The sequence below is a fragment of the Neolamprologus brichardi genome, chromosome 20 (assembly GCF_056152115.1).
Source record: "Neolamprologus brichardi isolate AB-2024 chromosome 20, ASM5615211v1, whole genome shotgun sequence".
NCBI lineage: Eukaryota > Metazoa > Chordata > Actinopteri > Cichliformes > Cichlidae > Neolamprologus > Neolamprologus brichardi.
The window spans coordinates 4,269,341-4,279,814 of NC_142123.1; the positions used below are offsets into that span (position 1 = coordinate 4,269,341).

The 10,474-nt window shown below is 40.2% G+C and overlaps 1 protein-coding gene across 1 annotated transcript; it reads left to right on the forward strand.

Moving 5' to 3' along the window:
• Positions 1–2,556: 2,556 nt before the first annotated feature.
• LOC102783184 (glutathione S-transferase Mu 3-like) lies at positions 2,557–6,432 on the forward strand. Its single transcript, XM_006785556.3, has 8 exons — positions 2,557–2,717; positions 4,519–4,594; positions 4,675–4,739; positions 4,831–4,912; positions 5,058–5,155; positions 5,255–5,350; positions 5,807–5,917; positions 6,058–6,432. The coding sequence occupies exons 1-8, from the start codon at positions 2,682–2,684 to the stop codon at positions 6,145–6,147; spliced, it is 654 nt and encodes a 217-aa protein (XP_006785619.2). The 5' UTR covers positions 2,557–2,681; the 3' UTR covers positions 6,148–6,432.
• Positions 6,433–10,474: the final 4,042 nt, after the last annotated feature.

Genomic DNA, 10,474 nt, shown 5'->3' on the forward strand with positions numbered 1-10,474 from the left:
TATTCATAAGCAGATACAGTGCATCCTGAAAGTATTCACAACGTATCTTTTCACTTTAAAATTCTGGACACGACACCCTGATGACAAAGTGAACAAAGGCATCCAAGAAAGAGTCTCCAGTGTGACGAGTTGGACAGCAGCATATCCTTCTTTTTCAAGTTGTATCATAAATTTACACTGAACTTTTCTAAAAGCAGAACATCGCTGTTGCTTTATGTCCACGGTAAATTATGCATGAATTAGCTTTCTGATCTTCACACTTCTCTGTATCAGAGCCGGCAAGAGGCATAAGCAGACTAAGCAGACTACAGACTAAGCCTGTATTAAAATATCTCAGGGATTAAAGTTTGCACTGATAGAAAGGGCAGTTTCACTGGTTCGGCCCACACAAGGTCAAAGTGGGCTGTTGTGTGGCCCACAACATGAAACAAAAAGGGGGTTTGACATCCCTGTGCTAAATTTATAATACAGAAATAAACAATCATGGGCAATATATAGTCAATACTGATGGTGGATGGCTTTAGCTGAGGTTGGGGGTGCTAATTTGAATTCTGCTTAAGGCTGTAAAACCATAAAACCTTGGACTGGCTCTGCTCTGTGTAATGAGTCCAAATATGTTGTTCATTCTTGTTGGGAATTTCTTGGTCTCAGGTTTTGTTTCTGTTTCGTATTTCGAGCTCCTTTTGTTCTGTGTCTCCGTGCCTGCCCTGGTCCCACGTCTTTGTGTTCCCTCCCTGTTGCCATGTCTTGTGTTAAGCTCGTGTCTGTGCATACCTGTTGTATTTCCTGTTTTACTTTGAAGGTCCTTGTCTTATGTCAGTGTGTTCAGTTTACGTTTCCCCTGTCTCGTCAGCTCTGATTTCTCACAGCTGTTGCCCTCCTGTATCCCATTCCCTGATTGCCCCTGTGGGTATGTAAGCCCTGTGTTTTCTGCTGCTTGTTGCTGGTCCATCTGTGTTGTGTTGTTAAATCATAATTTAGCCCAGCCATATTCATGGATGCACTGTGCCGGGCATGTGCAGAGGCGGGGGCGCAGGGGGCTTGAGCACCTGTCCCTTTCCTCTTATGGTTCCAAGTGCTGTCACCGATCTTTGCAATACAGAGGAAAACTTCACCGCTGAGGTGAGTCACACTACTGTTGAAGACAGCAACACAGCTGTCACAGCTGCAGAGCTTAGTGTGAAGGTTTCGACACAAACCACAGAGGCTCCACACACACTCGTCAGACTTGAAAACCACTAGAGAAGCTGATTTGGAGGTCCAATGTAAAAAAAACAGCAGGAGGAGATTGAACAACAGCTCCTCAAAACTCAAATCTAGAAGAAGAAGTTGGAAAACACAAAAATAAGAACAAAGAGCCCACTGTGAGTTTGCAGAGCTCAAAGCAAAACTCTGTGCCAGTGAGGCTTTTTCCAAGAAAAATGATTTGAAGGTCCAAAACCTAAAATATGAGTTGGAAAAAACCAAAGCTTCACATCGAAGCAAAACCAGGAGACACAAACATCAAAAACCAACTCCAGAAAACAGAAAAAGAAAATATCTTACTTCAGGAGTCTTTGCAGGCTCTGCAAGACACAAGAAAGAAACAAGAAAATTAGTCCAACATTGCCAAACAAGACATAACCAGAATAAACAAGAACATAGAATAATATAAGGAAACACAAAACACTGAGTCGTCAGACTCAAGACCATGACAGGAATAATTAATAAGGGATCAGCACGATGGTGCAAACTTGTGGCCATAGTATATACAGTATGGAGAAGATATAAATGTCATTGTGCATGTGTGTGGGCATGTTTTATGGATATATAATTATTACTCAAGTATTTAAAGAGTAATAAACACAACTGTAATGGTTTGGTTCTTTAACGTTTTTCTATCATTACTCTATTATGGATTAGGTGCCAGAGTTGTTAAGTGTGGATAATTAAATAATACATTAATGCAACAGCAAATCGTGCCTTGTTCTCAGATGGACGGCAAGTTGAGAGTGACAGATCAGATGTGGAGATGGAAGTAGGGAGAGAGGCAAAGAGTGAGTAACAGACAGAGCCTAGTTTATTAAGGTTCCAAGCACTGTTACTGATCTTTGCATTTTATTATTATTATCCCATAACACTTGTTTAATCAGCCACCATGTCTACAGTCTCAGATCGACACAGCCCTGCCCTCCAGCACTATCAGCAGCAGCAGCAACCCCTCAACACCAACATTGTACCCTATCATCAAAACACAGGCTACATTCCCCCACCTGGTGACAGTGATATAGTATGATGCGTTTCCATATTATATTCCTGATGAATGTGCGTTGTTGGTATTCAGCCTGGTTTTATGTGCTCTTTGTTAACATTGAGCACCTACCCCTTCAAACATCTGTGCACGGCCCTGCACTGTGCAGAATTGAAGATGTTATGTTTGTAAAAGAGGAAGAACCTGTTAAAGACAACAAAGAAGCCTGAGATTGGCACGAGATTCACAGAATCACATAGCGTGCAGTAGTTGTTTATGCATAAACCGAAGAACCGGATCAGAGCAACAGTGTGGAACCGCCCGGTTCGCCCCGCCCACTTGCTCCGCCTGACCCCCTCCACCGGCTCATCTCCCGCCTTCGTGCAGACCTGCTCCGCTGCAGAAGCAACTGTCTCTTTCGCCTCCATTAGGTCTCAGAAAGTGATTCAAAATGCCAATAACACTGGCTTACTGGGATATTCGTGGGGTAAGTGGAGCTAACAGGGAGCTAACAAACTCCCTGTGTGTGCAGCCCGCAGTTGTTCGCAACGGCTGAACCTCCATCTAATCGACAAAAATACTGATTTCCTGTCTTGTCATGGCCATTTTTCTGTTTTTAAACCTCGATGGCGTCTAACCTTTAGCGGATAGCGTTAGTGTGTTTAATTTTTAAGATGTGTAACTGTGTATAGAAACTGTTTGAAGCTCGCTAAGTTATTATGTAACTGCAAAACAGCCGAGCTCGGCGTGTTTTTACACAAACTGTTATCTTTGTCAGTGTAGCCTGATAGCTGACGTGTTACGCTATTTAGAGCCGAGATGCTAGTAACATTTGAGGTTACATTATTCAACGAGTCAGACTTCATGCAAAACTAGTGTAGGGTTAGCTATGTGGGACATATTCCTTTCTAAACCTCTTACATTGTCAAAGCACAGGGACGTGTGCACAGTGCCAGGGAGTTCAAGTCTCTAAATGGTTTCAGCTGTCTGCAAAATCTCATGAATTTCTGCTCCTCCCATTGATCTAGACTTACTGGCAAATGAAGTCATCTGAACAAGCCACGAGAGCTTAATCTTACAGCCTCTCGTTAAAAAATAAAAATAATTATTAGTTATGTTCACGTTTTTTCATAAGGCATGGGAATTTTGTGCAGTTTGCATTACAGAAGGCTCTGCAAACTCTTTGTGGCCGCTTTAAATGTTTTTTGTAATTAATCTAGAGCTAAAGCTGATGATAGAGCTTCTTTATTCACAGGGGGGTTGTTTGTTTATTATATCAGGTACACTATTCACACTTAGGAGGGCTCTGTCAGTGTCTGTGTTCAATGTTCACTTCTAGTTCAACACCAAAAGAAGCAGTTGGAAGCAATTGCAATTGACTTGAAAGTTAATTATTTACAAAGTTAAGCTGTTAAGGAGGCAGACAAAATAACATAACAGAAATAATACAAACAAAATCCCAAAATTGACTCAAAAAATATCTATCTGAACATGTGCTTTTCTAATAGCCTAAACTGTCTCGGCAAGTCTTTTGTCTTTTCTGTGAGTAACTCTAGGTGGAATTAACTGATTGCTACTAGTGTAATCATAGAGAAGTGTTGACCCATAATGATCTCTAATTTCATATTTTTATTTTATTTCTTTTCTTTAATGTGGCAAAGAATTCAGTGAATTAGGGATCCAATTGCAGCTTTAAACCTGGGTGATGTTTTGAAGCTGGCGTGACACGAGCCAAACTAGTGTCCTGGGCATGTACAAGCATGTGAAGAGTTTTCACAGCGCCAGGTGCAGTACTGTAAAAGCTAAACTTCCCAAGGGTGAATGTCCCAGTAAATTCACCCCAAGGTCACAGCGTGCCATTCTCAGAGAAACTGCAAAAAGCCTTAGAGCTACATCTTCAAGATTCTGCAGGCCTCAGTGAACATGTTGAATATTAAAGTTCATGAGAGTATAAATGGGAAAAAGACTGAACAAATGTGTCTTGTTTGGAGTCTTTTCTCTCCAAAAGCATCATCACAGCAGGGCTTAAATCTTCCAGGTTATCGCTAAACAAACCACAAGACTTCTGAAATGATGTCCTTCATTTACGAAAATGTGCATGGAAACATTCTTGCCCTCTGTAAACGTGTACACTGGCCCATTTTGTTTGTACCACAGTAAATCTGTAAATCACGTAAGTGAAGTCCAGTGCATGTCCTCTGCCCACATTCTTATGCAGACTTTACAGTTCAGAGGTGCTAATGTACATTAAAAAAAATATCTCAACTCTGATTTTTGGCTTTTTGCAGCTTGCCCAGCCCATACGCCTCCTGCTGGAGTATACTGGGGAAGAGTACGAGGACAAATACTATGTCTGTGGGGAAGGTAACTTATCATTTCAGCCTACTGATTTAAAGGGGGGAAAAAACTCATAACTCTCTAATTAATTAATTCATGTCTCACAGCTCCAAACTATGACAAGACCTGCTGGATTGATGTAAAAAACAAACTTGGACTGGACTTTCCCAATGTAAGAGTTTTTTAAAGTGCGACTAAAATTTCAATTGTGAAGAATGCAACAATCAGCTAACATTATTATTGGAATTTATATCTCACTATAGCTACCCTACTTGCTGGATGGAGACAGGAAGATAACACAAAGCAATGCTATCATGAGATACATTGCTCGTAAGCACAACATGTGTAAGTACAGTAGCGTGCATTTATACCACATGAGCATTTTGTTTGAGAAGACTTTTTTTCCAAGTTATATTGTAAATCAATGTTAAACTAATATTACTGTTAGTTTCTTTATTATTTATGTGAATCTTGTAAACTTTGACAACAGGTGGAGAGACTGAGGACGAAAAGGTTCGAGTGGACATCATTGAGAACCAGTCAATGGACTTTAGAAATGGGTTTGTGAGGCTGTGCTACACCAACTTTGTGAGTGTTTAATTAAAATAAAAATATCCATAAATATAAATATTCTTTGAATTCCCTAAAACTCCACTAACGCTAGTGTCATCTCTCTGGTTTCTTCAGGATGAGATGAAGCCTGATTACCTAAAGATGCTTCCAAATACACTAAAGCAGTTCTCAGATTTCCTCGGAGATCGGAAGTGGTTTGCCGGTGACAAGGTATACCTGTCCATAAATATGAGAGGAGTCTTGTTTTAAAGCTGCGTTTACAGATTTAAATTTAATAGACAAACTGGGGGCAGAATTTGACAATTTGAGGCTCTTTTTCTCTAAATTATGCATTGTTATTGATATGAACATAAATTATTTTGTTAGTTGTGCAGAGAAAAACTTGTACTTTTTATGCTGTGCTAGCTCATCAGTATTAGGCAGGATGCAGCCTAAATTTAATACTGGTTCTTAAACTGATTTATAAATAATTGGAGGAGAAGGTGAAGCTGGCAGTAAGTTTGTGGATAGAAAATCAAAGTGTTGAACTTTAGTGTTCTAGAGCTTCATAAAGCTGCAGAAGTGTCTGATTCTCTGCAGGTTTAACGCGGCTGGTGACTTATTGTTTGATTTACACCACAGATTCTGTTACTTCTAACATGCTTATGCAACTTTTCTTCACAACAGATAACTTTTGTGGACTTTATTATGTACGAGCTGTTGGACCAACACAGGCTCTTTGATTCCAAATGCCTGGATGACTGCAAGAACCTCACAGACTTTTTAAACCGTTTTGAGGTGAGAACAGTTAAAGTCTTTCCATTAATGAAGTAATTTAACCTTTTATTTTTTACCTTTCTTTGCGTGGTGTTGATTTCCTTTCGTTTCTTAAAACTCCAGTGTTTTTATTTTAATCAACGGCCATTATGTCATTGCAGGCTCTGGAGAAGATCGCTGCATACATGAAGTCACCAAGATTCATGAAGGCTCCGATAAACAACAAGATGGCCAAATTTGGAAACAAATAGTAAATAACAGTGCCTTTTTATGCCCTAGAAAATTCATGAAAAATGTTAATTAATGAAACTGTCAAATTAACACCAAAGTCATGACTGGGGAAAAAAAAGTGTCATTTTGCTCTCCGACTGGTAGATTTGATGGTGTTTAATTACGTCACATGCCGTTTGTAAAACCATTAATGATTTCAGATTTGGGGCGGTCGGGACTAATTTGTACTGAAACATTTCTAATGAAAGCACTTATTGTTAGAATTTATAACCTTTTTTGGCACATTAAAGTGAATTTTGTTCTGACTCTTTGTTGGTGTTTCAATCTTAGCGTAATGTCCTGCACAGCAAGTCGCATCAAAATGTATCTGATGTAGTTTAATGCAGCACAAGAGCAGAAAATGCATCTGGTTCTTGATTTTTTTTTTGTTGTTGTTGTAAGTTTAAGTTTGTTTTGTGCTTTTTTTTTTAGTTTTTTATGTTTAGGGGCACTTAATGGAAGAGTACAGCATTGCTGCTTGAGTTTGGAAAGTGAGGTCATGTGATACGTGTGCCATAAACAGTGTACCGATTAAAGACATGCTGGGGAGATTATCCGTCCTGTGTACTGATTAAACAATTTATGGTTTAGTATATTTTATAGCTTTGCTTCTCCAGGTAGTCTAATAGCACTATGAAACATTTTTTTTTAGAGGAAGGTCAAGAGTTACTTCCTGGGTCCAAACAACATTAAAGAGGGAAATAACAGCTAATTTTCCACTTTCCCTGTTTTTACATCAGGAAATTGCACAAAAATATGTAAAGATATCACATCATGTAAAAAGAGAAAGCTGCATTATGGGAATGTCTTTAGAGCTGCTAGTGGGCAAATATTAGAGATAAAATATAGAGTCAGTGTGCCCAAGGTGCTTGCTTCTTTCTTTAATTTATCACAATGATTAAAATATCATAACACAAGAACTGAGAGAGTCGGGTCAGGTTGGAGTTAGAGATTCAGGATCTCCTTCAGAAGTTCCTTCTTGTTTGCAGTGGTGATGGAAAGGCTGATAGATGGTGTCACGCTGGAGTCTCAGTGGACTGTTATGTTCACAGACCTGTAGTGACAATAGGGAACAGGTGAAAAGACAGGTGGAGGTGTGCACTGTAGACAGAGTTAGAGAAGCAAGGCTGAGATGGTTTGGACATGTGCAGAGAGGGTATCGTGGATATACTGAACAAGGGATGTTGAAGATGGAGCAGCCAGGCAGGAGGAGAAGATGAAGACTACATAGAAGATTCATGGTTGCAGTGAAGGAGGACATGAAGACGGTTGGTGTGAAACAAAAGGATACCATGGATAGGGTGAGACGGAGGCAGATGAAGAAGAAGCAAAAAGAAGAAGAAGGTGATTAGAACAGCGGTCTCCAACCTTTTTTGCGTCACGGACCGGTTTATGCCCAACAATATTTTCACAGACCGGCCTTTAAGGTGTCGCGGATAAATACAACAAAATAAAAGTAGTACCGCTACCGAAAAAAATAAGATTTATTCATAACACACGTGAAAAGACCCAGGAAAACCAAGTTAACGATAAAAACGATAACAAAATAACGCTGAAAACCGATAAAAACCCTGAAAACCACACATTTCACACCTGAGCCTCAACTCTCGCGGCCCGGTACCAAACGACTCACGGACCGGTACCAGTCTGAGGCCTGGGGGTTGACCGCTGGATTAGAATATTGAACTGTCTGTTTTTCTGTATTTTCACAGTTTGTGTCATATTTCTTTACAAGCTTTCATAATATTAACAGATAATAAAGTATCATGTACACTGGCTCCAACACTGACTGATCAAAGATGGAAGACATCTGCATCAACTGTACAAAGAGAGAATTTCTTGCAATTTTAGCAATGTTGATTAATAATTTCGTAAAGGTAGGATGGAGGGTGGAAGTTCAAGGCACCAGGAGTGCAGGGCATATATGGATGACTGAGATGTTACATAAAAGCGTTCCATAAGAATGCCAAGCAAATAAAGGTTGTAGAGACCATGTACGAGTAGAAGGCTGCCAGAGAGATAGAGTAGACTGAGATAGCAGCTTTTATAACTTGAAATAACATGACAGGTTTGGCCACCTATCTGAAAATAAGCAAAGAAAAACAAGGAAAGCAAGCTACAGCATGAAGCCATTAGGGTCAGATTACTTTTAGATCAACAAAACACACACTTATGCCTCTGCACTACTAGTAATATCTCAGTAAAGGCTTAAAAAAAATATGTTCAGATTGAGCACAAACACTAACGTGGACTCAAGGACAAACTGATTAGCACGCAGCGGTCAAACATCGAAATCATCATGACTGCGCAAAACAATTTTTTCAGTGTTTATTATGAACATTAACAAAGTCTCCACTGATTGTTTGAGACAATTTAAAATTACAATCAGATACAGCCTGACTTAGTAAATCTAAGACTACAAAATGAGATATTCAAATATTAATGGATTGGATTTATATAGCGCTTTTCAAGGCACCCAAAGCACTTTACAATGCCACTATTCATTCACTCTCGCATTCACACACTGGTGGAGGCAAGCTACGGTTGTAGCCACAGCTGCCCTGGGGCAGACTGACAGAAGCGAGGCTACCATATCGCGCCATCGGGCCCTCTGGCCAACACCAGTAGGCGGTAGGGTAAAGTGTCTTGCCCAAGGACACAACGACCAGGACAGAGAGCCCAGGGATCGAACCGGCGACCTTCTGGTTACAGATACCCTTCCCAACCCCCTGAGCCATGGTCGCCCCGCCCCAATATTATTTTATTGGCTTTTCTGTTTATATTATCTGTCTATAGTGAGTCAAGTTCATTAAAAGGTTTTGATAAAGCAAGTTTAACCTGCTCCATTAACATTTTTGTTTACATGTAGCAAATAAATTTACAGCGAGCAGACAGAAACTTAAAATGCTAACACACCCAGTCCTGAACTTTTTAACGTAATATACTTTTGGTGCTGCAAAAAAGATGGATGAGGTGGAAAGCAGCCAAACTGGTTTAAAATGCAATATAACAACCTTTTAATAATGTCCATAGTCAAAATGGAGATCGTGGTTGAATAGTTGTGGGACCTGGAGGAGGCCCTGAAAATTCTCCATCTTCAGTATTCTTCAAGTATTCTTACTCTCAGAGCAAATGCATTTAGAAGTGGTTTCTAAAGTAACGAGCATAGAGGACATTATTGATTAAGAACACAGGGAGTAAGAACCACTTGTGCTAGTAGCTGATAATCATTGGAGCTCTGTGGAAATATGACAGAGCGAGTAAAAAGATGTGAAACAAAGGCTGTGTCCCAATTCAGGGTCTGCAGCCTTAAAGTACGCAGCCTCAACGATCCGCTAAAGACCGCTAAGGCCGGAAGTGCGAGGCTTGTGAAATGGGACGGTCTAGCCTCCGTTGCGCTGCCCAGGTTGCCTAGCAACCATGATACTAACAGCTGGAAACGTTTCATACAGCTTTGTTTGACAGAAATGAAGGAGAAAATCATTTGTTCATTTGTTTGTTTGTTTCTACATGAGCTTATCATTCTCTGATTAAGCTCAGCTATTGAACGGTGTATATTTTAAAGTAAAGGCTTTAAAACCAAGTTAGTACAAACGTCACTTATGTCACATAACTTTGCCGACATGTGGCCAACAGGAATGTTTTAATGTCCTTTGTTACTAAACATTTGCACATAAATAAGTGACATAATATTCAGTACTTAGTTTACTAAGTTACTCTTCGGGCGTCCCTCATCCGCCGTTTTTTTCGGCAAAATTATCCACACCCACCGCCGCGCTATGCATTCTGGGATATGTTGGGCCACGAAGTCTACACCGCCATGTCCTTAAAATTCAGGGAAATGAAGGAGGCATTTGAGGACCGCAGCCTTCGAATTGGGACAGCCTTCGTCGCGTCGCTGTGACGTAATCGGCCTTAAAATGCGGCCTTTAAGGCTGCAGACCCTGAATTGGGATACAACCAAAGACTGCTTTGTTTTCATGTCCAGCTCATCTCCACCCCTGATGTGGGTCACATTCTGCAGCAAGCCCAAACCAATTATAAACCTCAATCTCTTCCAAATTAAAGAACTAAGAAATGCATCAAATTTTGAGTAACATATCTCTGAGTAATAGTACAGTCAGTGACGTATGCTGATCCTCTCGCTCCGTGTTCAGTCCTTGCACAAGTTAAACCAATTTTTTTGTTTGTTTGTTTGTTTTTTAGGGAACTGAAAGTGAGCCAACTCTACAAACTCCTCCTTTCAGTTTGGGTCCTGGTGTCATCAGTATGACTGATTGTTCAAAGCATTGTGTGTCCACCCAGAGA